At 35.3% G+C, this 27848-nt stretch overlaps 2 protein-coding genes across 3 annotated transcripts in view; one reads left to right on the forward strand and one right to left on the reverse strand.

The window, feature by feature from the left end:
• Positions 1–204: 204 nt before the first annotated feature.
• Positions 205–9899, forward strand: MS3_00011115 (uncharacterized protein; the record flags this gene model as incomplete). Its single annotated transcript, XM_051219523.1, has 4 exons — positions 205–398; positions 2515–2581; positions 4639–5442; positions 9609–9899. 4 exons carry the CDS (start codon positions 205–207, stop codon positions 9897–9899), a joined length of 1356 nt encoding a protein of 451 aa, XP_051064763.1.
• A 3449-nt stretch (positions 9900–13348) lies between these two features.
• Positions 13349–27848, reverse strand: part of YARS1_1 (Tyrosine--tRNA ligase, cytoplasmic) — a 33868-nt gene continuing 19368 nt past the window's right edge. Inside the window, exons 11-15 of one of the 2 annotated variants that reach the window (XM_051217372.1) lie at positions 26607–26961; positions 22951–23364; positions 19082–19200; positions 15733–15906; positions 13349–14061 (exon numbers count right to left, since the gene is read on the reverse strand). In XM_051217372.1, the coding sequence (XP_051064765.1) occupies positions 13735–14061; positions 15733–15906; positions 19082–19200; positions 22951–23364; positions 26607–26961 (1389 nt within the window). In that variant the 3' untranslated portion in view covers positions 13349–13734. Of the gene's footprint in view, positions 15907–19081; positions 19201–22950; positions 23365–26606; positions 26962–27848 lie in introns of both variants that reach the window. The other variant, XM_051217373.1, reaches the window with a different exon arrangement.

A 27848-nucleotide genomic window follows, 5' to 3' on the forward strand; every position in this document is an offset into this window, starting at 1 on the left:
TATTTAACAATTACACGATAAAAATAGTATTGCTTCATAAATGAGTCCCAAAGGTTACCATTCATTATGCTTATCGGAATATAACACTCCATGATCTTTAAGCCCATTATATATATGTATATATATATTCAATAATCAAATGTTACAACGATTCTTTGTTCTTCTGTTCAACGAACTCCTTAACTTTAGGCAAATGAGAAGAATATGAATTGTACTACTTCTACCACCACCATTCATAATAATAATTACCGACCGACTATAATGACATCATTTGTTATGGATGACCAGTTAAAATCAGATTACTATCTATTTAATGATAGTAATGTTCCAATGGATTTAAGTAGAAACTCCTCATCATCTTTAAATCATTATGATAAATTTAGTACAAGAAAAAACACGTAAGTAAAAAAGATAATGCGGAAACCTAATTAAATAACAGTATTGACAAGAGTTAACTCCATTTGAAGTTCTTCTAGGGTTACTGTCAGTTCCAAGCCTGGGTAAAGGATAAAGATTGGACATGGAGTATAACAGCAGCTCTCCTGAAGTTAGTCTTTGTTGTCTAACATGCGTCCAATGTGTTTTACTGATTTCAAGCACCTCCAGGTTGAATCTTTTCATTTCTGCAGCAATTTGGATGACTCTCCCGTTCTCCTACATTGTACGAGCATTCCATGTATCTAAATTAATGGTTGCTCTGGTTGTCAGAAGAGACATCAGCTTCATAACTTCCGAAGGAACTCGGACTTCATTATGAAGTGTCACAACTCTTCTAAATGAAGACCTTCTAACTCCCAGGACAGAGTTTAAATGCTTTCAATTATTTTTTCTATTTAGCATCTTTTTAAAGCGATTTAGTTTTCTAAAAGATGCTGTCGCTAACCCTATGTCCAACTCTTCTCCTTTATCCGTGCTTGGGACAGGCAGCAGCCCCAGAAAGGCTCTAGGCGTAAATAACTAAGTAAATCTTCATTGATTAAGATGGCTGAGATATGTATTACATGTTCTCATTACTTTATATTTTGGAACTTGTAATCTGATTACTAATACTCAGTGTTCTAATATGATCAGATCAACAGTCAAGTCTTTAACACTGATTGATTAGGAGATTAGTGGTATATAGATGAAGAATGATTTTGAAATGACTGAAGAATACTTATTATAACCGAATACTCTACATTTGAAAGCATCTTGTTTGGATCTTATTAACAACTAAAACTTTTGAGTATGGTTACCAAGATAAATGGGATAAAGTTCTGGCAATAGTTTATCATTCGATTGATCCAATAGGAGAAAATCCTTCATTCGAAATGATCTATTAATTGTTTATACACCTACTCTTCTTGTTCCAAATAAATAGTTATAACGTTTCATATAATCAAACGTATATTGATTAGTTCAATGAATATGACACGTCAATTATTTGGGGATAAATATGTTGTAATTTGTGCCCTGTTAATATATAACGTAATGATACCGCCAATTAGAGAACAACGAATTATCGACCGGACCAAAGGACGCATAAAACCCCCTGCGAGTAGTCTAGAGTCTTCACCGGTCCTGCTTCCTGTCTAGCTAATCCAGTTAAGTCCAGAACACCAGTCTCAGCCTCTGCAATATAAAACCATATATTTCAAACATACTGGGTATATATACAAAACCGAACAGACCACATCATAACATAAAATAGAAAATAACATTTGTACAATATCTAGCCAAAAGTGACTGTGAATATGGGAGATAGTAATTGATAGACCAGGCATAACTCAAGAATGGTAAATCATATAATAATAGTTCATAGTTCACAATAAAGCTTATGATAAGAGGAACGTGATTATGAATAATTTAGTTACTTAACAACTATACGATAAAAAATAGATATAGTATTAGTTCATAAATAGATTCTAACAGTTACCATTCATTATTCTCATCAGGATATAACAAAATATTATCACTGGAAGTAGATAAGGTTTATACAATAACATGAATCGACTGAAGTTAGAAATTTAAACCATCATATGTCAACTCATTGGTCTGAAGGCCAATTGCACGTTAAAAGGCCCCAAAAGTCTAAAGTTCGGCTCCGGATTTAGTCATGGAAAAATTGAATACAAGGGAGAGTCAATTATCCAGTGTCAAATTTTGTTACATTGATATTATAACTTCGATTAATTCGTGTAGAATATCACCAACAAATCAAATTAGTCTAGTGGTCTTAGTGGTTAAGCGATCGCGTGCGAGACTAATAGGTACTGAGTTCGAATCTCGCGAAGCGGGGATCGTGGATGCTCAATATCGAGGAGTCCCACAATAGAACGAAACGGCCGTCTAGTAGCTTCAGGTTTTCCACAGTGGTCTAGCTTCGATTGACTCATGATGTCATCTGTTATAAAAACTACTTTGTTTCAAGTAAAAATGATCACTTTTTAAAGTTTTGTTAACAGGTAATACACTACTGAATTACTATTAAACAGACAGTTATTGTTTTTTAAAATTTTATTTTGATCATTTTAGCTGTTGTGATAAGTGTATTGATCCTTGGAAAAGAGATGAACATAAATGTGTAAACAACGAAAAGATGGTGAGTTATTTTCAAGCTATTTGGCTAAATATACTTAGCATTAGGGTTATTGAGTCAAATTGAGAATAATAGAAGAGGATAGAGGCATTAATCAGTTAGAATTTCACAACATCAGTTTACATTCATGATAAAGTTGACAATGATAATTTAGAGAGTTGAATAACTTCACAATAAATGAGTTCCGTTGGCAATGATATGTCTATTTTTCTTTTCTTTACTAATGATTCAGTAAACTAACACGGCTATTGGGAATATTCCATCTATGTGGTTGTGTATTTTAGATTCAAACAGCCAGTTCCTTAGTGTTTTATGACAATACCATATAACATGTAATTTGACTTTGGAAGATGTTAAAAGTAAGTAAGAATTTCTCATAGACTGAATAAATATAAACATATCGCTTTCTTGCGTTCATATTAACACATATCAATGTTAACAGTAAGTGAGAAACCATGAATAGGGAACAATATGCCGTTGTCGATTATGCATCTAATCAAAGTCTCAACTTCAAGTTCCTTGTCTGGGTTATAAAGGGTGACGAGTATGTACACTTATGATTTGTGTACATTTTAATTGGGTTTAGGAATTAGATATTCCTACTAATTCTAATTTCCACGCTTGTACGGTGGGTTTGATACATTATAAAAGTGTATATCGTAACCGAATCAGACAACCAGAACATAACAAATTTAAATTTATGTAAGGCAGTGGTTTAGTGTTGATAAGTGCTGAATGAATCCTTTTTTGATATATATATATATATTTAATGAATCGGTTTCAGCTAGACCACCATGGAAAACCTGGAAGCACTGTACGACGGTGTAGTTCTAAACATTAACACCGTTGGATGCCGGCCCACTTGTCTAATAGTTAAGCGCTCGCGTGCAAGACTGGTAGGTCTTGGGTTCGAGTCTCACAGGAAAGAGCGGGATCGTGGATGCGCACTGTCACGGAAGAGTCCCACAATAGGATGAAATGACCGTCCAGTGCTTCTAGGTTTTTCATGATGGTCTAGCTTCAACTGACTCATGATTTCAACCATTGAAATTACTATAATATCAACAAAACCCCTTCTGATATATATATATATATATATATATATATATACTGGAGCCCATATGCACCATTGGTTTGGAATTGGGGGTTTTCAACTCCCTAGGTGGATTCTCCATGTCCACCAACCCGGTTAAAGCGCCGGACATTCGATTTTTGTCCTTCCAGGTTATCAATGATGGATTCACTTACATCGATTCATGAATTCAGCTATTAAACTTACTGCCATCTCCACAGATCCCCATTTTGATTTACAGATGAATATATATGGTAGTGAATAAAGTGAGTATTATATATATACATATATATATATATATATATAAGCAATATTACAGCATACTACTGTTTCTATTTTCAGTAGCGAAAATACTAGGTATCACTACGCCACTTTTAAACTGTTTATCCCATTATACTGTTATTGTATTTTCAGTAGGGATAATTCAACTTTTATGAAACTTCAATTGATTAATCACAGAGTAGTGATTAATATCATGTTCACATAACATCTTTAGTGCTGAATAATTTCTACTGATTAAGTTGCCGTATGACTATTAGCCTCAATTCTACAGGAGATCAACAGTGACTCAAAGTAGTCAGTATTAACGTATAAAAGTGGGGAGCTAAATGACCTAGACTTGAATTCCATACATTATTAGTTGCCTCAAGAAAACAAGTACTCTTTCTTAGAGAGTGCTAACTGAAAGGGTTTTGTGCCTAACAGCTCCGGTTATTATTCAAACGGAGTTATAAACCAAAACTCGGGTGATTAGTTAAACCTTGATTAGTAACTAATTACGACACTTTGATATGAAGATAGACAGCAGACTTATAATTCATTGAGAAGTATTTTCTGAACATTAAAATAGTTAACAACAATTAATGAATAGAAAAGTAGTTGCTAATTAGACCTGTGTAACTAAGTATTTTTAATCTCGTTCTAGTAGTCAATTTCAATTAAAAATTGATCTTGTTTTTTTACTTTTGTTTCTGCGAAAACACTTTAGATCATGAATAAATATTCTGTAAATAACACATTGAAGGAAAAATTTAATCAATTTATGAATACTACTGATAATTCCGTTATTAGTAGTAAAAAACAATCATTACCATTTTGTCAAAATTCACAATCAGTCAATCCAGAATTATGTCAAACTTATAAGAATTATGACGAGAAGCATCGAAATATATTAACACACTCAAAAATATCTAATAATAATGGTAATAATAGTACTAATAATCACAAATGCAGATTTATGATAAAAGATATACTTGGATTTCAGAATCATCCATCATCTGCTAAAGACGACGATGATAATATGAAAAATAGATCAAAGATTCGGTCTGAAGAGTCAGTGCACGATTCAAAACCAGTTGAAGAATTTCCTCATCATAAAATAATATTTTGCAATGAAAATAGCAAATCTGTTAAAAAAATTAGAAATAAACGAACTTCTTTTTGTTTAAAAACATCAACTACTGAAACATTTGAAAGTAGCATATGTTTATCATCTAAAAATATGAGATTCATCCCACATCATGCAAATAATGTTAATAATAATTATCATTATTATAATTATAATAAAGTTAATCAGATAGAAAAAAATCAATCCTATATGGAGGACGAACAAAGAAATAGAAATGAAGATTCTGACACTGCAAAGATCAGTTCACAAAACACTCCAAAATGTTATTCTCGTCAATATCGCGTTGATTATCAACGATTTGTACAAGATAAGAAACGACAAAATTGTTCAACATGTAATTTGAGTTTTTGTCAACCAGTAGATTTTGTTCTACATATTCAAAAAGTGAGTATACATCTTGTTGAAAGCAACGTAATAATAATTATTATTGATAATAATGGGTAGTTTACAAATCACAACTGATTAGTTACTGAGGAGTAATAAACATTTGGTTAGCCTTTCAGTAGTAGATAGATATTGGTTATGTCTCATTGACCAATAGATGTAAATATTTCAATTTTACAGGAAGTTTTTTTGCAGCTCAGTGGTAACACCTTGAACTGTCAAGTTTGGCGATAAATATTCGTAACCCACAGAGAGCGTCAATTCGCTTATGATTGTAGATATGCCTTGCTGACGAGTGTCAACTAACTCAAAACTTATGTCGAAGTAGGTTCTCTGTTAACACACTTCACAAAACGTTCGTACTGAATTTTAACGCTTTGAAGAAAAGGGTATACGTTACAATCAGTCGCATTGTAAAACTTGGCACATGTGTTTAAAATCGGTTCAAGTTGTAATAACTTACTCGCACAGAGATATAAAGCTGTCAAGGTCAATCCCAGTGTAGTAGAGATGGCAAACATATTGGTGGTAAAAAAGAAAATCAGGGATTCAGTAAACATTTTAGAAAAACATAAATCCGTGAAATAAAAAATCCGTGCAGAATTAAGAAACTTAGGGTCTAAGAAGAGACAAAAAGTGGACGCAGCTGCTCGGCGCAAACTATTTTAAGTCACTTTATTCAGAGTTTAGAACTAATGGTGACAACAATCACGTGGACTCCAACCAGTTCAACTGTCAATGACTTTATGAACTGGCACCATGTTTTGGTTTAATTGCCACTGGCTTTCTTCCAACCTGATTCTACACCAGACGTCATCCGTAGAAGTAAGCGAAGGTTGAGCATACGTTACAGATGTCTCAACCACTTCAGTAGATGGAGTTTTGTTACCTCATCATTCGATTCACCATCCTTGCTTAGTACCCTATTTCCAATCCAAAAATACACGAGCAATGCTTTGAAGTAAGAATGAACTCTATTCTTAATGGCAGTAAACTTGTCCTTCGGTTGACAGACGGATATTTTGCCTACATCGCAAGTGAACTCAGTAATAACACAGCTCTCCGAAACGAAACCATTAGGTGGACAAAGGATTGTTTTTTTTAAAATTATGGTTACTGTATGAAAAGTAAAATAAAAACCACAGCGGATACAATCAACAAAGAATTTAAACTCAGATTTTACATGTCAGTAGAAAGATGTTATAGCTAACTAAACCAATGAACACATACTGACCTAGTTGAAAGGAATATTACAAATGGATCAATGTTAGACCGCCGTTTGAAACGTGGGAGCAGTGGACGTCCATCTCGTTCTAGCATGGGACTCTTCAGTAATGCACATTCGCGATCCTACACGCGTGATTCAAATCCAGGACCTTCAGTCTCACGCCCGAACGTTTAAACTTTAGACCGCTAAGCCGGCATCCAACGGCGTTAACGTCTAACCTCAACCAATCCGTGATATTACTCAACCGTCCACCATTGTTTCCAGTGGGTAACAGCCTCACAACAAACACGGTTGAACTCGACTGGTCACAGCTTCTTACTAGAACTCCAGGAAATCTATCGTGAAGGTAGCCATTAGTGAGCACATGATGTCGATCTAAAATCAAAAATCTCCACAACCCTATACTGATAAATATTACGAATCTTACTATTTCAATGTTCAATAAAGCAATGACAAAGATATCATCAGTATAACACAAATCACATTTTAGCTGGTTGTAGCTTGTCATCAGGAAATCCTATTTGACCTGACCATTCATCGATAAGGAGTAACAGTAAACTCAAGGAAACCAACGAAAATTACCTCCAACCACTCAATATCAAAAGGGATTTTGTGGATATTATAGTAATCTCAGTGGTTGAGATCATGAGTCAATTGAAGCTAGACCACCATGGAAAACCTGAAAGCACGGGACGGACGTTTCGTCCTAGTGTAGGACTCCTCGGCAGTGCGCATCCACGATCCCATTTCCCGAGATTCGAACCCGGGGCCTATCAGTCTTGCACGTGAGCGCTTAACTATTAGACAAGTGAGGCGGCATCCAATTGTGGTAATGTCTTACTTCAACTAACCCATGAAACTGAGCGACACATCCACCATTTTCATCAGTGAGTTACTATCTCATAACAGACCTGGTTGAACTCCACTGGTCACTGTTTCTCAGTAGAACTCCAAGAAACAACCTCTTAGAGACTGTCACTAGTGAGTATATGTTGATTATTAACCGAAGGGGTTTTTTGTAGATATTTTAGTAATTCTTTAATAGTTGAAGTTAGACCACTGCTGAGGAGTCCTATAATAAGACGAAATGGGTGTCTAGTTATTCCAGATTTTCCATAATAATCTAGCTTCAATTAACTCATGATCTCGATTATTAAAATCAAAAGAAAAACATAAATCATGAAATACTGAGTCCATTAGACTAGTGACTATATTTCAGTTTAATCGATATAAATTTAATCAACACCAATGAAATAAAAAAAACATTAGTTACTACCTAGTAACTAATCAATTATGCATTAAAAACAGTTGATAATCAATATTTAGAAGACTTTTGCCAAAGAAGAAATATGAATTTATAACAGATTAATCCATTATTGATTTAAACAAGAAAAAATATAAAATAGTTGTGAAAGGAATTTATTACTACTTAAATTAAAAAAAAAGCAGATCAATCATCAAATTTATCTTATCAAAGAGACCCCTAAATAGAAGATAGACATTATCCAATTACGGTAAATCTAGTAAACTATTTTTAAAATATTTAGATTTATTCTATAGATTGACCGTTTTGTCCTTTGCTCAACTTTAATGGTTATAATTATGTTTAGTGTAGGTTATGATAATTCTTAATGATGAACAATTAAGATGTTCTTCTAAATGAAGAATTGGATCTAAGTGAACTAAATACGTTAGACGATTAATATACAACATATACCAAATACATATGCGACACACAAGTCACTTAATTTGTGTGTGAGTTGTGATATTTTCTGGGTGCATAGACAGAAGGAGGCCAAACTTAAAGGTATGATCTACAAGGCTGTGGAGCAACGTCAAAAGATGAAGTCCTATGGTAGCCGATAACCAACAATTGGTTCATACACCATTTGTTCTCTCAAGATACTGTAGCCCATGTGCACCATTGGTTTGGAATTGGGGGTTTTCAACTCCCCTAGGTAAACTCTCCATGTCAACCAACTCGGTTAAAGCGCCAGAGTTTCGCTTTGTGTCCTTTCAATTTCGTAAACAACACCCTCGCCATGAGGAGGAAGTGAATAGGACTTGCCTTACAGAGGCTGTATGCGCGTGGCCATGTGAGAGCATTTTGAGAGGGTTCTCTTCCCACTCTCGGCCGTACCACGGCATTCGGGGACATGAATTGTATAGATATATTAATATAGATATGATAATATTGTATAGATATTATCGCAATATTATTACTCGTGAGAACTATTATCTATCAAGAAAATAACTTGAAGAACTAATGTTTTGATAATGATCGACTTCTAATTGCAACGGTCAGACTGGAATAACTATGTATCACATGTCATAGTACTATGAAAAAAGCCAACTTCCGTCGTAACACTATTTTTTCTAACAATTCATCTTCCTATTCTATTTATAACAATCAGATTTAGTAGTATAAGACAATTATTAATAAGTGATTATTTGTCGCACATATATTTCCATAGTATAAACCGCCAGCTAATCTTAGCTAGACCACCAGTGAAAACCTGAAACATTGGAAGGCTGTTTCGTCCCAATGTGGGACTCCTCGGTAGTGAGCATCTACGATCCCGATTTCGGGAATCGAATCTAAGACTATCGATCTCGCACGTGCGCTCTTAGCCTTCACATAACTGAGGAGGCGTCCAATAGTGTACATGTTTAACTCCAAACAATTCACGATATTCAGCAGCTCTCATCCGTTGCCTATGTTATACGACTGTTTCATATCCAATCAAACATTGTAAGTTCAATTCACGAATGCTGGGTTGTGGATGCACACTGCTGAGAAATCGCATAAACAGATGAGTTTGTTGTCAAATTCTTTCACAATTTTAATAGGGTTCTAAGATCAATTCATGATTCAAACTATGAAAATTTTACAATCTCCACAAATTATCTTAATACCATATTTATCCTTGTTTGCCAGGTTCATCTTGGATTAAAATTGACAAACAATGAAAATAATTTAACAAAACCTTTAAAAGAATCACTACAATCAAACAAAAATAACACATGTAAATCTCAGAAAATACATAGAAATGTTGACGATACTGGTCGTATCCATATTGTTACTAATAGTAACGATAATGATCATGAAAGGGATCAAATGAGAAATAACAAAGATGGTAATTATCATCCTTTATCACTAAAATCAACAATCGATCGTAATACAAGAAAAAGATCTTATAAATCCGTAAAAGCTATGAAGAAATATTGATGCAAGTACGATCATACCTAATTAATCTTTTTTGCATTAACATAGTGAAGTTTGACTGATATGTGTGCACAAAGTGTTCTTTTTTGTCATCAGAATAGTGTAAATATACATATGTTTTTCAGTAAGTTTTCATAACATTATCTGACAGGTATCTACCTTGGTACAATGGAAGACGGTCGCGCAATCTTGTGGATTAGTTGAGGTTAGACATTAACACCATTGGATGCCGGCTCAGTGGTCTAGTAGGTTAGGCATTTGCGAGCGAGATTGATAGGTCCTTGGTCCGAATCTCGCGAAGCAAGATCGTGGATGAGCACTGCCGACGAGTCCCGCAGTAGGATGAAATGGCCGTTCAATGCTTCCAGGTTTTCTATGGCGGTCTAACATTAATCAGTTCATGAACTCAATCAATAACTTAATAATCTCCATAATCCTATATTGATTATATGGAAGTGTTTGAGTTAATCAGTTGATGATATAAGAAACTGGAATTTAATCAATTTTTTATTTGAATATAGCCACTTTGATATATTATCTGAAACAGAAAGATTCCGATTAGTAGTAGAATCCAAGATGGGGGTTTTGTCTTATTTAGGAATCATCATTTAGATAACTGAAACGGGGATAGTCCGTACAGGATTTACATATGTTAATAAAGATCAATCATATTTTTAGTGCTGAATATCATTAATGGGATAATTTAAATCATTACTAACATTGATTTGAAAATCATACTGCTTTAACCAGTTGACAACTAGATTCAGTAGGTCAGTGAATAACGAAGTAGATATTTAAAGCAAAGAATACTGGGTTCGATCCCTAACGTAGACGTAGACAATCGGACGAAATACGCGTCTTGATTTCCACTCCCAACCACAATTATTCCGTTCCGAAAAATTCTTAATTTTCTCGTTCCCTATAGTAGTATGTAGATTTTTACAGAAATGTTCATCAATTTTTTACATCTATGTCACTTAACACTGTTAATAGGATTGAATAGAATCCATTAAAGGGAAAATTATTATAATTTGGAGAATAATTTAATCAACTATGTTGTAATTAAACACAAATCAGTAGTATTTTAAAATTTCTTATTTTGCCGCTTCATTGACCTCATTGAGTGCACAACACGATTCCTGGTGATAATAACCTTTAGACCACTGAGCCGGCATCCAATGGTGTTAATGTCTAACTTCAACCCATCTACTCGTCAGGCAGAGATATGTATCTACCTGAGGCAATGGAAGATGGTCGCGCAATTCCGTGGATTGATTGAAGTTACACACAAACACCATTAGATGCCGTCTCAGTGGTCTACAGGTTAGGCGTTCGCGAGCGGGATAGCGAATGCGCACCATTGGAAAGTTTCGTACTAGGACGAAATGGCCATCCTATGCTTCCAGGTTTCCGGTGAATAGGAAAATCAATGAACACACGAATAAACCATAATGCTTCATATATCTGAGAAACATTTGATATTAAATTTAATCTGTTAACACAATTAGATGTACATTGAACAAATGATTCACTTTCACAGCATTTATGCTACAGCATAATTTTAGATTATCGGTTTCAACTTGTTACGAGGTATGAAAAGCTTGGATTCCATTCTCTACAATGGTAGTGAGTATGCAATGATAGGTAGTTCCCCGGCTGGCATCAGACTGTGATGTGAAACTGATTTTTTTCTAGGACAATCTTACTTTTGATGAAATTCAATATTTGTGAAAAATGTTAGGTTGTCATCGGAAGTCAACAAAAAAATATTGGTTTATCTAGGTTTCATGCTAATCAGCATTCATATACAAAAAATACATCTGTAATCTTAAGGCAACTGATGGGTCTCATGGGATTTTAAACATATGTAATCCGTATTCACAGTCCTATATATTACCACTAAGCTGTATTGGTGCCAAATGAATCCTTATAACACCGAGATAATTATATTGATATTGAATAGTGACCAATGTCATTTTGATCTAGTCCTTTGGTGGTGATCAAATTCTATCGATCACAGTGTTATGTGGTCTGAGGACAAGCATGGCACTAATCGTTAACTACTTAGCAATCAATCAACGTAACTTGTACAAAATATAACCTTGATTTGAGCATACATATATTCATGTGACAAACAGATAATTAGAACGTGTGGTTTATAGACTAGAAATGTATTCATTTCAGTTATTAAATGGTTTCCAATAAGATAACTAAATGACGGATCTAGGCCTTTCAGTATTGTATTTAAAAGGATAAAAGTAAACATCAGGACTTGATTACAGTTAATACTGGTTGGGAGGACAGCAGTTGTTTGATTATAGTATCCTAGTGTTCCAACGGAACTATTCTGATGTGAAGTACTAATTCATGGCAAATACATTTAAAAATTCCTTTAAAAGCAGACTTCCACGTACATCATCATATCATGTTTTATCGTCCGTGTTGTCCCCTACGTAAGTAATTTTTGGTTTGTCCGCAAAAAGAAATCATACGAGGAAAATAAGATGAATATACTCTAAACTTCGATTTAAGGTCTCAAGTATATGTATTTAGTAGACAGACTACACAAATTACAACCTTGATAAATTGGTTTGGGACTAGTCCATTGGATATACCTATATTCCAATGTTGATTTTTTACGTTGAGACTCGGACCCAGCACCTTTTGTTTTAAATGTCCAACGCATGTTCCATTAGGTTACTGAGTTTAGATAGCCAATAAGCATGATGTTGTTTTTCTTATCAGTAAGAGCTTGAATTATCACATTGTTGATAACACGAACTGAATTTCGATCAGTTTTTGTTGCTAAATGTCGGGATTGCCTTGATTTGTCCATTTTATTAGTTTTATAGGATAGGCGGATTAGTCATTTGAATAAAGACTGATTACTTAGGTCACATTGATTCAATACGGTAAGCGTTTAGAAACGATTAGAGAGACTAGCAACCCTAAGAATTCAGTTCAAATACTTAATGGAGAGATCATATATTCCAAACAAATGACAGTGAAATCGTTTTTCTGAGTTGGTCAGAATAAACATTAAATTGTCTGATTAAAATATGCTTAATCTAACCTTTTAATACTTCACTCCTGTATAAATTTATTAAGTTAACAATGTACAACACTGATTTTTCAATGTATTAGAAACTAATATCAAGCTCTTCAGACAAAAGCAAATGATGATGATGTCGGGTTGTTATAATTCTCTCTTATTACAACCCAGCTATTCCTATTGCTTAGTAATCTTGGACACCAATTCACTCGGTTGAACGAGAACGAAATTATATTTCAAATAACAAGGATAGATGGAACCAAGAAGCACAATAAGAAAAACGATAGTATATTTATAGTTTCTACATGAGAAGATTCTAAAGTCTTCTCTAAGTATCAGATAGTGCTGATTGGTTAATAATTAGCCAATCAGTGTGCAGCAACACAATCGTGCATGAAATATGCTTTGATCCAATCTATGTCCCACTAACACAGGTTTATACCTATAATCTAAACATGGTAAACAAAGTGCATGTTGTGACGTGCGGTATCCGAAATCTGATACTGATACACTGTGTGCTACGCTCTAACGCTCCTTCCCCCAAACTGACTATTTAAATGACTCTCTCTCCATATTAGTGTATTGTTTTCAAACTATTGAGAAACATCTTCATCAAGATGAGTTCAGTAATAACTTTAGTATAAAATTGAGAGAACATTTTTCAAATCCAAAGAAAATAATTTTTATTTGTATGAAGTTGAAAATGATACAGAATGTGAAATAAACACAAGCATAAAATAACTCCTAATTGTATTCATTATATATTCTTCTTTTCATTGTTAACATTTAACGTACAGTTGAACCAGGTGGAACATCATCTGATACAATAATCCATTTATTACCACATATTGAACCTAATCTCCAATCACGCCATTGAATATATTGATTAATAGATGTTGATAAATCTGGACATAATTGTTCCCATAATTTTGTTTTAGATGATAATAATTTATCTGGTTCTCTAAATGATGATGATGATTTAGAATTATCAACTAATGAATGAAAGACAAAACGTTCACCTAATATAGGATTTTGTTTATTTGATAAATGTATTGGTTGTACTTTCAAAAGTGATGAACTCTTCTCAGTATATGAAGCACAAAGTAACATAGCCTAGGAAAATAACATTTGAAAAAGAATATATTAGAAACAGTAGAGATGATAATGATTAACATAATAGGATGACAAATAGTGTGAGTGATCTAGTGATTAGACAATCGCACGCGGGGCTGATAGGTCCTGGGTTCGAATCTCGCGGGGGGGGCAGGATCTTGGATGCGCACTGTCACAGAGGAGTCCCACAATAGGACGGAACGGCCGTCCAGTGTTTCCAGATTTTTCTATGGTTGTCTAGCTTCAATTGACTATTGATCTCAACCATTGACATTACTATAATATCCACGAAAACCCTTCTGATATGAAATAATTATACCTCCATTACTCTGGTTTTGTGTCAGTTATTGTGACATTTTAATTTATTGCATGTGTTACTATGTGATCAAATGTCTTAAGCATGTTACTATATTATGGTGTGTTGCTTATACCGAGAGATATAAGTAATATATATCAGAGACTGAAAGCAGGATTCTTACTGACAGAGGAGAAGAACAATAGTAGTAAGATTAGTAACGAGAATGGAAGAACAGCGGAGTTTGTACGAGACAATTCAAGGAAGATGTTCAGATAGTGTATTCAATGTATTGTTCTCATATTTTAAAAATGCAGTGTGTGACTCTACATAATAGAATAGACTAAAATTCCTTAGCTCATTAAAACATGAGTTCTAAATTATGACTAAATTGAGTACAACAGAAAATCGATCTGACTTCCATCTTTATCTCCTGATTGGCTACTAGGTTAGAAGGAGCTCAAGGACCCATATGCGCCACCGTCTTGCTTTTTGTTTATTAACTGAAGTGTCGATTGGTAAACGTGCCACTGGTACTACTGACAATCTAGGTGGACTTATCGATAATCATATTAGACACAGAGAGAGCATACAACTGCTTTCTTGTCATCACGGCCAGACTGCAAAAAACTCATAATCCAACCAAAAAACAATCTATTGTTGTCTCCCAACATAGATATACATTGACAACTATTAGATTAGATGAGTACTTACTAGATTTGAAAGTGTTGAATTCAATAGTGGATACCCAAAACAAATGAGTACCATATTAAAACGAAACAGTTACCCCGTGTTTTTTGACTCATTTTTCATAATGGTTGTTTGGATCTTTCCGTTGAGGTTTGGGGACTGCAATTGATCGGTCTCTTTTTGGCAAATGTGCATCCAGAGCGGATTGCCTCGACATTGTTTCAAGTTACAAGCATTCTGTAAGCAGAGATGATGGTGGCTAGCAGGCGAATTTAGGACGCTCACTTCACCTTATTAAGGAATCGTTAGCATTATTTACGACTTCTAAATAGGACGAAACATGTATCCTGGATTCCATCATTCATCTCTACTTACTATCAAGTGTTCACGATTTTTTGTTTGTTTTCCAATTGTTGTCTGACTAAGGTCAGTTTATGATACGAACGATAAACAACTTTTTTAAAAGGTACATTCTGTTTAACAATCAACAAATAGAACAAACAGCAAGTTTTAATGTGATTAAGTAGCGTTTTTCTTTTAATTCACCTCAAAGGTTGATAAAAGTGTAGTTATGTAGGCCTCGAAATCTATTACTACCATCATTTTGCATATATATATATCGAAAAAAAGAGTAAAAACTCATCAACAACGACGTGATGCTTATTATTATTATCATTACTACTTACCTGAGATTCGATTCCACGAATTTTCACTGGTTTTAAATTAATCACAAATATACCATAACAATTGAGTAATTTTTCCATAGGATAAAGACCAACTAATCCACTAATCACTGTACGTTTACCAATACTTGAACCGAAATCCACTTCTTCAATAAATAAACTATCAGCATTTGGATGCTTTAAAAGAACAATATCATATCACCCATGCCACCCCACAAATGAGAAAGATAAACAATTACACATAGAATGATTTCTTTTACATAATATAAATAAATGTATTTGACAAAGTAAATAAATCCAGTCCGGATTACCAGATACCTAAAGTGGATATTATAAACCCCTTCCCTTCCAATTCCTGATGTGTTTATATCTTACTTAATATACAAATTCATCTTTCCTAATTATTGTCACCTCCATTAACCAGGCGAAATTCTCCTACTATGCATCTTATTCATACGATTTTTTATTATATTACAATTACATTTGCTGGTGGGCGGCCTATGCTCCTTTACGAGGGCTAACAAGCAGAAGTAAGTACTATTATATTGATAATAACTTGACACTTTACTGCAAATCATTCTGACGTTTATTAAATGACCTTTTGGATTTACAAATAACACTATCTTGAGGTACTTATATCGTAACAGATGATAACGTTCATCATTTTTAACATATAACATTGTTAAACTGATTCACGCACGCCTTTACGTTGGTCTTAGTAAAATATCACAATAACCATGGACTTATAACCGTAGATCTTGATGATGAAGTTATTGTGAAAACAATGGCTTGCTCAAATATTCTTTGTTTTTTGAAATAAATAAGTGCTCAAAGTAAAAAAGAATATAGAGGTGATGCAATAGGAATCGAGAGAGGAACCAACTTATGAGTTTTTGGGAGAATTTTTTCTAAATAAATAACTTTTTGGCATGATTATAATTTACGAACCAAGATAAGGAGTCTTTTATTTTGGCGCAAAATTTATTCCTCCACATGGTTAAACAGCATCTGAACATTATAGCTGATGTCATTTCGTGATGAAAAGTCCTACTTCAATTCCTGACCCTAAGTTGTAATCTGAATACTACTTCCTCACACTAATTTATAACTCTCTTTAAACATTAATGAGTAGATAGATTTGTGGAAACTGTAGTAATTTTAACAGTTGAATTCATGAGTCAATTTTGGCTACACCACCAGTGAAAACCTGGACACTTTGAACTCCCGTTTCGTCTTAGTATAGTACTCCTCAGCGCTGCACATCCGCAATCGCATACGCGGGAATAGAACCCAGGACCTTCGATCTCGAGTGCCGGATCGTGGATGCGCAGTGTCGAGGAGTGTCTATACTAGGGCGAAACAGCCGTCCAATGCTTTCAGGTGAATCACTTTAGCATCGCCCAATGATCGTTCGAGAAATTAACCAATAGTGAACAATATTTAGTGATCATTTTATCATTTGTTTTCTAAATTAAATTTCACGTAACACACACGGGTGAATCAGTTCAGTGTCTTAGTTTATTTAAGTTTATGCATAGTGAATTTGTAAGGTAATCGTTCTCTTAATGATTTATTGAATTAATAAGAGAAACCTGGTGAAGTGGGGAAAAAACGGTACAAATAAATTAACGATTTACATATCAACATGAAAACGTTATTGGATCTTAAATCATTTCATTATTGTAACTCATCAATAAAAGGTGTTGATGATGAAGTAAGATTCAGAAAGAAACCTCAGATGTGAATAAATTTGTACTTAGATTATTGAGGTAGCCGCTTAGTGATTACGATGTTTAACTTACAACCACTTAGTTGCTTTCACTTAATACAGCTTGAGTAACTGGAGAATATCACTAGGTCTTTATTACATAATGTGTAACTCATAGCAAAGTACATGAATTTGTTACGTATGTGTTTTATCAATGAAGTCTACAAACATGAGATCGGAAGATTGATATAATAAGGCCTTGAAAAACTAATAAATTTCCTATAATCGTTAAATTATAATAATTTTGTTGCTAAACACTTTTGATTTACGAAAACCCTCTAATGATTGGTTGAAAATAAGTTTTAAAATTACGCGGTAATTTTGAGAACCATTTAAGCTCTTCTCTATACGTTCCATATGTTACCAATATAAATGAAATATTTGAGAAAAAATAAGTGATATTCGTATGCCAACTAGGTGACTATTAAATGGATGAACATTTTCTGTGAAATCGTTCACCAACATTCAGTGTGAAAGTTATTGCCTCGTAGCAATTATGATATTGAGTAATTTCATACTCTATACATCACAAATTTATTACAACTAAGAAAATGGACGAACGATGATTATAGTATTACTGACCATCGTCGCGATATCGGAAGGTTGTAGTAAGATGGTACCTATAGCTAGGACAAAATAGATGTCTTGTGCTTCTTGCTTCATAGACTGATGTCACATTTTCGTTAGGTATATGTGATCCGTATCATTAACCATTTTATTTGATGGAGATTCACAATCTTATCGACCGACTTACTATTTTGCCGAATAAACTGCACTTAGCCTTAGCACTATTCAACATAATAGTCCCAATTTAAGCAAGAAATCAGTTCGAAACCAATCTATGTCAGTCAGTCAGCTACTACGTAGGACCAGGCACAATATATGCATCGGTCCAAGTTGCCATACCTCATTAACACAACAACATGAACACTGGATTCATAAGGTAGTTAATTCAGTTGGGGTTATATATAAAAGAAAGATTGCAATAAGGATATAGTACATGAAGAAGGTATTAGTTCGTAGAAAGAAAGATATGAAGCAATTTTAATCTCTTAGTTTAGGGGAAGACAGAGAGTGTATACACCTACGCTGTTGTGATCGATTCTGAGCTATGTCACACAAAGTCTCTAACCATTGGTTACGATAGTCACGCGGACCCCAACCAAGTAGTCTGCATCTACCAACATGGCTCAGACTAGAGGTTAGTGACTTCAAGCACTTATGCCACGTTTTGGTTTGGCCGCCACTAATTTTCTTCCAACCATCTCCAACACCGGTTAGCATTGCACGTCGTGGTAAACGGTGTTCAGGCATACGTAACACGTGGCCCAACCATCTCAGTCGATGAAGATTCACAACCTCATCAACTGATTTACCATCATTCCCTAATACCCTGCGTCTAACCTCACTATTACTTACCCGGTGATCCCAGCAGACGCCAATCTATGAATAAATTCAATGTCGATTAACAAATAAGAACAGCTAAGTTCACAAAATAGTTAAGCATACATATTCACAACTAAATAACCGTAATAAAACGAAATGATCCGAAGAGAGAAAGCTATCCATAATTATATTACTCACTATTTTAACTGATAAGATTAAACCAACTCGTATGTCCAAACGATTTGGATTGAGTTCATTAGTTGAATTCACTGGTAAGGATGGTGATGACAATTTACTGTCGCTTAATTTTGGGGCAACTGGAAAAAAAGAGATATAAAACAATAGATAACAAGACGAATAATAATCATAATGAGATCAATCACTATATTCAATCACCTCGAGTTACTTTTAATAAATAAGTCTTAGTAAAAATAGGCAATAATATATTGTAATAAATTACCATTTTGAGATTCATGCGGCTAACTGCCTTGCTCCTAGGACATACTTTCTTTAGAACATAACATATACATTAGATCTGATATATTTTTATTCTAATATACAATTTCTTGTTATTTTTCCAAAGAGCATAACGTGATGTAGGAAATATACTAATCACCACGATGGTTCAATGTCACAATTCAGCAATAATTGTAACTAACCGGTGTCACGTGTTTGCCTAGCTTTTAGTGTTGATCGAATGCTAACGATCAAATTACGATATAGCCCGCAACTTGTCCAAGGGACTCGACAAATCACGCACACTATGTTGAGATGTTAAGTTGTTGGAGGCAGTCAACCATAAACTAAAAAGCTGTTTTGTGCGAATCGGTATGCATCAGTAAAGCCTACCACAATCAGCACAATGAAAGGTCAGTAGTTCCTTTAAGGTTGTAGGTACAATCTTGCCGACTAACACCAGCTAAATAACAAAGCAGCAATAGTTATCTTCGTGAAAAGGTCCAAACTAATTATAAGACCTTATAAGCCGAGATGGATAGTGGTTAACAGTAAGATCCAGGACGCGCATTCTGTTCCTTTTGGGACTAATCAGCTGGGTTTACCTGCATCCCGTAGTCAATATTTACTCCAGGACTTAAACCCAGTACCGTTCACTTCAAATGCCACCGCGTTATCCTACTTAGCTACCGAGTCCAGATAGCGACTGGCTTGTGAAGTGGGTCGATCAGATACATCCAGAGGACGATCCCCCCTAATACAAATGAATTGATTATAAGACCGGTTAAATACAAATTAGGTGTTTATACTGTATAATTAGTCATCTCTTTTAAAAGTCTTTACATCAATGTCTGTTATCTATCCGAGAGCCGTATTCAAGAGCTTAGTGAAGTACTACAAACTCGCTCTACATTTGTCGCTTTAGAAAGATTTTTCAGGTGCGTTTATCCGGGGACTCTGAGGCCTTTTCGTCTGGTTTTGCTGGAGATGTTGTCACACTAAGCGATAGAGAGGAAGCACCACTGCACGACTGGATCTTCATTAGCAATCTGTTATTAGAAAGTTCCATCAACGTATGAACAAATAGGTGTGAGAAACTATATCTTTTCGTCATCTCCGACTACACTCAAACTGATTGCAGCCCGGATACGATCATGAATGAGTTTTACCACCAGTTAAATTTCCTTCTAATGAAAGTACGTTCAACAGATATCGTGGTACTAGACGGAAGCTTGAATGATCAGGTCGGGCGTCTAGGCACAGAAGACAGTTGTCTAGGTGGTCGATGGAGACTTGTTGATCGCAGGTCAGATAACGGTATCCGTCAACTAAAACTGTGAGCAGACCATAGCCTGCTTCTGGCTAGCACTAACTACCGGCACAGTCATCACTAGCACTGAATTTGTGTGTAAGCTGGGATATTATCCAGCTGCCCAAATCGAAGTAGGCGGTTTTACTAGGGGGCCACGACCCGAGCGTTTGACCTAAAGGACTAATCCACAAGGCGGTGAATCAAAGCTAAAGGATGCAGTCTAATGGTAGTCAATGATCGACAATAAGTTTATACGCCACTTATTCCATCAGGATCCTGGAACACATATGTACCATTGGCTTGGAATCATGGTTTTCTAACTACCCTGAGTGGGTTCTCCGAACCCACTAATCCGTTTTGGGCGCCAGACATTTGCTTTTCGTCCTCTCGATTTTGTAATCAACATCGCTACGGCAAAAAGGCAGTGAGTAGAAAGAGATTAGACATGATTTTCACATACTATAATCTATTATGTTGTTGGCTAATTGATTTAATAGATACAGGTTCGTGTACTTGCTATTGAGCTACACTCTATGTGTGTGAAATTATCAACCGATGTTGGTTAAATTAAAGTGGAAAGTGCAATGTCAAATCTGAGATTAAGTGGCTAAAATCGAATAGATTATCCATTGAGTCATTGTTTCGCATACAAATATACAATCAACTTTATGAAGGTCAAAAAAACAAAAACAAAAAGAAGATTGAATTATTAATATTTATTTATTTATTTGAACACATGAATATTGGTACAAGAGAGCGCCAATATATATGCGCCACACAAAACAATGAGAATTCGAAGAGAAGTAGAAAAAAAAACTAAGGAGCGCAAAAGAAAAAGAACAACGACGAAGAGATTGGAGTAAGGTAGAGTGGTAGTAACGACGGAACGAAAAGGTACAATCAGAAGAAATCTTTCAGTTAAGGAAGAAACAACCATTTTTTATGAAGAAAGTAAAAGAAGCTTACAGCAGGGTCGCCACTGGCTTCTATTCTGAGCCATATCTGATAACGTCTCTAGCCACTGTGTTGCACCATCTCTAGGACCCCAACCAGGGAGTCGTGAAGGACCAACACAAGCCAGTCCTTTGCAGCTTTCATTCATACCACGACACCACGTCACACACTGACCACCTCTCCACTTTTTCCAACCAGTCCCATCGTCGGTAACCGATGCATGACGTGGAATTCTCTGGGACGACATTCGTAGAACATGTCCAAGCCACCGAAGTCGGTGTTTCAAGATGGTGACACCGATTGTATTATCGTCTCTGTGCCCGAACACACGATGCCGAACCTCTGCCTTACTGACATGGTGTTGCCACTGAATGTCAGCAATCCTTCGGAGACAGCGATGATCGAACACAGAGAGTCGTCCAACGTCCTCAACTCGGAGAGACCAGGTTTCACAAGCATAGAGCAAAACTGCTCTCACCGACGCGTTGTAGATCCGGCCTTTTACAGCCAGACTAACATCACGAAGGCGCCAAAGGTGGCCCAGATTGGCATAAGCCGCTCTGGCTTTCACTATTCGTGCATTGATCTCATCACTCACACCCCCACCAGCACTTATGCAGCTACCCAGATACACGAACTTCTCAACTACTTCTATCTGCTCACCATCCAGGGTGAGTACAGGATTAGAATCCTGCCAGTCTTGTAGAAGTACTTTGCACTTCGAAGGTGCAAAGCACATACCATACCTACGGACACTGATTGCCAACTGATTAAGTGCGGATTGCATGCCTTGTGCATTATCGCACAGTAAGACAATATCGTCCGCATACTCAAGGTCGAGAAGTCTTTCTCCAGGCAACAGATCCAATTGATCCAATTGATGAACTCTTTATTGAATTATTAAGCTACCATTTCATTAAGTTACTATAATTTAAAAATCAACTTTGAAGATCAGTATACTTATATTCAGCTTCAAACTGAAATAAGTACATTTTTAGTGAATGAAGACTTGGTAGGGAAGACTAATTTATTCATTGAATACAAATTTACAGAGTGTTTTGACAAAAATATGAAAACTATCCATTGAATACAGTAATTAAACATCTTCCATCAGTTGTCTTACACATACTTAATGATTCTTTCAATTGAATCTTCTCAATCTCCGGCTAGTAAGCATTCCATTTCCGATTACGGCTACATACTACTTACATGTGTCAACATAAATAGTATAAACCACAGATTTAGATGATCAACTTGTAACCGAATCATTAAAATAAAAGTCAACTAATCTAATTACATAATTCATTATTAACAATATTTTTCAATGAAATACAATCACACTTACTTTCTTCTGATTTACAAGAACCTTCAGGAGATATAATCTGTTGCTGCTGTTGTTGTTGTTGCTGTTGGTGATGATTATCGAGATTTGGCTTATGTTCAGTATTATTTAACATTGAATGATTTTTTGATAATTTACTATTTATCTTATTATTTTGAGATTTACTTAAAGGAAATGCTTCATTTAATAATACCATTAATTCATTCCAATCTGGTAATGATTGTTTAAGTCGATTAGCTAAACTATCAGTATTTTGTATTGATAATAAATATTCAACAGTTGGTTTTAAATCAGCTGGATGTAATGTACCATTAGAAAAGTATTGTTTTAATAAATCCCATTCATTAAGTGTAGATGATTGAGATTTAATATGTAATGGACCACCATTTTTCTCTGAACGTGGAATAATAAAAGGTTCTAAAGTGGAAAGAAAGAAAGAAATACAAGAGAATTAATCACGAAATAGTTGAAAATTACCCATCAGTCAGTCAGTCAGTAACAACGTAGAACTTCGTACGTACGTACGTACATCAGTTCGAGTTGACATACAACGTTAGCACAGAGGTACAGTTGTTGATTCAAATCCCATATTGCTAGAGGTAGTAAAAGTATGAGCAGTAATCAGAACTATGAGGGTTTGAAGATGTTATTCAAGCAGTATAATACAGTGAAGTAAATTTGGAAACATAAAAGAAAGGGACAGGAAGAATTCAAAAGATTATAGTTTGGGAGAACACAAAGAGTGTATGCACCTGCTCCATTGTAAACGATTTTGAGCCATGTCATTCAACGTCCCCAAATATGGATTGCTATCATCTCGCGGTCCCCAACCAGGTAGTCTACACCTACCGACATGACTCAGTCCACTTGTCAGTGACTTCATGGATTTGTGTCATGTTTTGATCTGGCGGCCCCTAGCTTTCTTCCAACCTACTCCTATACCACTGAACATGGCACGTCGAGGCAGTCGGTGGTTGGGCATACGTAACACGTGTCCAAGCCATCTCAACTGATGAAGTTTCACTACGTCATTAATTGATTTGCCATCCTTACCTAGTACCCGTTCCCTAACAACTGCATTACTTACTCGATGGTCCCAGGATATACGAGCTGTATTTCGAAGATACCTATGATCGAATACTAGTAGCCTATGAATATCCTCTACTCTTACCGGCCATGTTTCACTGCCATAAAGTAGGACGGAACGAACTGCTGCGCAGTAAACACGTCCTTTGATTGATAGACGGATATCTCACCTACGCCATAAATGACGCAAGTTGGCAAAAGCTAGTCGAGCCTTCTGTATCCGTGCTGAGATTTCGTCACACGCTAAACCACAAGGGCTGATGAGACTTCCAAGATAAGTGAGGCGGTCGACACACTCAACTACTTCACTCCCTATCACTAGTTCGGGTGTCGATGTAACCCAATCCTGAAGCAACATTTTGCATTTCGAGGGGGAGAATCGCATCTCGAACATGCTTGCATTGTTGCTTATAGTAGTCAGAAAACTCTGTATTACCCATAGTATAAATTGAGAAAAACATACATAAATATAAGTGAACAGTTACATCTGTATCCAGGTTCATTTTCATACACACTAATTAAGGCGATTTATGAGTTAGAGAGTATATCAACTTAGATAGTTTGGAAAGATTTGACAAAATAAACACGCAGTTAGGTTTTATTACACTGAATTGATAGTGGTCATATTACGTAGACAGAGTTAAAGGATTCAAAGTGGTATATTGTAAAACTTATCGGGTTCGTTCTCATCTCTTACATATAATAAACACCATAAGGATTCGAGCTAACAACCTTAATTGTTGTCTTCAAGAAACAAGACTTTTGTAATATCTGTTTCCCCTCGTTGACCGAAAAAAACCTAACAGATAATATTACTAATTCTTTCGATTATTTGTTTTTTTCTTCCCCACCGTTTTCATACTCGGACTGACTATTGACACATTTCTGATCACGTAACATTTAGTGATTTTTATTTTGACAACTTTAATAGTTGTTCAGGTTTTGAGCATGTTATCATACTGTCTATAGTTCAGGAATTTACTAATCAACCGGTTACATTAGTGTCGATTTGTAAATCTTACTGATTATGATAAGGGAATTTTTAGAGATAGTTGAATTTTCAGTCTAGATCACGAACTGATTTTAGTGAGTTGAAAAGTTTGGAGCAATGGTTGGCTGTTCCATGTGAGTATGAGAGTCCCAAGAAGTGTGCATCACGATCCTTCCGTCCAAGAGTTGAGCTAACTCTTAACCTCTAGACCACTCAGCTGGCACCATACAGTGTAAATGTCGAACTTCAATCAATTCATGATATTTAGCAATTTCCATCTATAGCCTATGGTGGGTAACTGTCTCACACCCGACATGGATTGAGCTACACTGATCACGGCTTCTCATTAGAACTTTTTTCTTTCGTTACCATTGTTCGATAAATTGATTTCGTTGGTGTAATATTTCTCATGTATGCATCATATAAGTACTAATATGAAGTGTTGGTTTATTGGTTAAAACGTCCAAATTTCTGCTGCTAAAGTCGCAAGTTCGAAACCCGCTCCGGTTATTTCGGTTTTGGAAACCGGGTAGTAATACAAAGGTTTGGCATCGTGTGTTCGGGCTCAGAGACGATAATGCAATCGGTGTCACCGACTTTGGTGGCTTGGACATGTTCTACGAATGTCGTCCCATTGAATTCCACGTCGTGCATTATTTGCCGACTCCGGGACTGGTTGGAAAAAGCGGAGAGGTGGTCAGTGTGTGACATGGTGTCGGGTGTGAATGAAAGCTGCAAAGGACTGGCTTGTGTTGGTCCTTCACGACTCCCTGGCTGGGGTCCTAGAGATGGTGCTACACAGTGGCTAGAGACGTTATCAGATATGGCTCAGAATAGAAGCCAGTGGTGATCCTGCTGTAAGCTTCTTTTACTTTCTTCATAAAAAATGGTTGTTTCTTCCTTAACTGAAAGATCTCTTCTGATTGTACCTTTCCGTTTCCCCCATTATTACTATTATTATTATTACACTACCTTACAGTAATCTGTTCGTTATTGTTCTTTTTTTAACGCTCCTTACATTTTTTTCTCTTCGAATTCTCATTGTTTTGTGTGGCGCATATATATTTGGTGCCCCCTTGTACCAATATTTATGTGTTCAAAACAAATAAATAGTAGTAAATAAACAAGTAACCTGCGTACTTTTCACCTAACCACTTTTTTTGTCAACATTGGAATATAACAATTACCGTCTATGTAAATCAATTTTCTTCGTCAAATTATCTTTAATGCTTTTTTGGTTGATTCAAGTACAGGTTAATGTACTTGATTGTTTTTGTGTAACAATTAGTAATAACAATCAGTGCAATAAATTGAAAAAGAACAGTGGGTTTTCAACTAATAAGTTGCACGTTTGAATCCAAGTTACATTTGTATCAGTTTAAGGAAGTTGATTAGTAATAATAATAGCTCTTACCTATAAAAACACTGCTTACCGTCATGTAAACGAACTTGTATTAGGTATGTGAGACGGGGTTCGGACTAATGACCTCTCATTACGTAATATAATATTAAGATTAAAAAAGGTTAGCAAAAGGATAAAGAGACAGACATGATCTAAACATAATACACACATAAATAATACCTCCAGGCGACAAATCTGGAATTAATACCCAACGGCATATATCCAATATAGGATTTATATCAACATTATTTGGTTGACAAAATGCACGTTTAATTCGACGTTTTAAACCAGACAGTGGGGACTTTTCTAAGGATCCAGGTAAAGGTGGTTCAATCAAAGGTAGATAATTCTCTTCAACCAATGCTGCTAGTGTTTTAGCCGATGCTGGACCTGTACAGCGAGATGATAAAGGACATGATTTCATTGGAGGAAATGACGATAAATCACCAATTTGATTAGTTGGGGCTTGAAGACTAGAGAGTATTGGATGTGTCAGATGGATAGTTTCAAAAGAATTAGGAAAATGACGTAAGAACTGTAAAGAAAAATACAAATTGTATAGTGAGTAATTTTATAAATAAAAAGTCATACAGACCGTCTATAAACTTCATAGTAATAATAATGTGTTTAGTCAGTCAGTAACAACGTAGTACTTTGTACGTACGTACATCAGTTCAACATGGCATACCACATTAGCACAGAGAATAATAATGTGTTAATTCCGTACAGTTCAAAACTTGTCTTAGGTACAGGAAATCTGAGATGTATTACCACCAGGGCTAAACGCCTCCTTCTGTTGTAGAAGAATAGAATCGTGCTACATACTGGCTATTTGAGAGAAATACCTTGCAACCATCACACTTCAGTAGTATAACTTGATCCTTAGACCACAAATTTATTGCTTTCAGCATTGCAGTTGTCCAATGAACTTGTATAATATGGTAGAAATAATAATTCATTACATTTAACACCTTTAATACTTGTTATTTTCATGACAAAAAACATCTTACTCCATTCACACTATAACCTAGTGCTAAATTACTAATTTTACACGGTTTTTATCTGTATACAAACAGCCTTTTATTGTTATCGCTTATACTGTTTAAATAAGTATTATACTCTTTCTATTACATCATTATGTTTATTCAGATGATTTTGTCAAACTTTATGTTTTAAATACTTAAATGCGAATTCAATGTCTATCAACTCAGTAGAAAAAGATAAATAGTAATTTGGCATTTGAAACCATAGATATTTCCCTCTAAAAAATGGAATTAAACAGAAAAACATGCACTGGGTTAAACTTTCTACTCGTAATTTCGATTTTAAAATTGTCTGAGTCTGAGGCTGGAGATTTGTGGAGATAGTAGTATCTTCACAGTTGAAATCACGGGTCAATCTAAGCTAAACCACCATTGTCGG

Source organism: Schistosoma haematobium, chromosome 5, assembly GCF_000699445.3.
Source record: "Schistosoma haematobium chromosome 5, whole genome shotgun sequence".
NCBI classification, from domain to species: domain Eukaryota; kingdom Metazoa; phylum Platyhelminthes; class Trematoda; order Strigeidida; family Schistosomatidae; genus Schistosoma; species Schistosoma haematobium.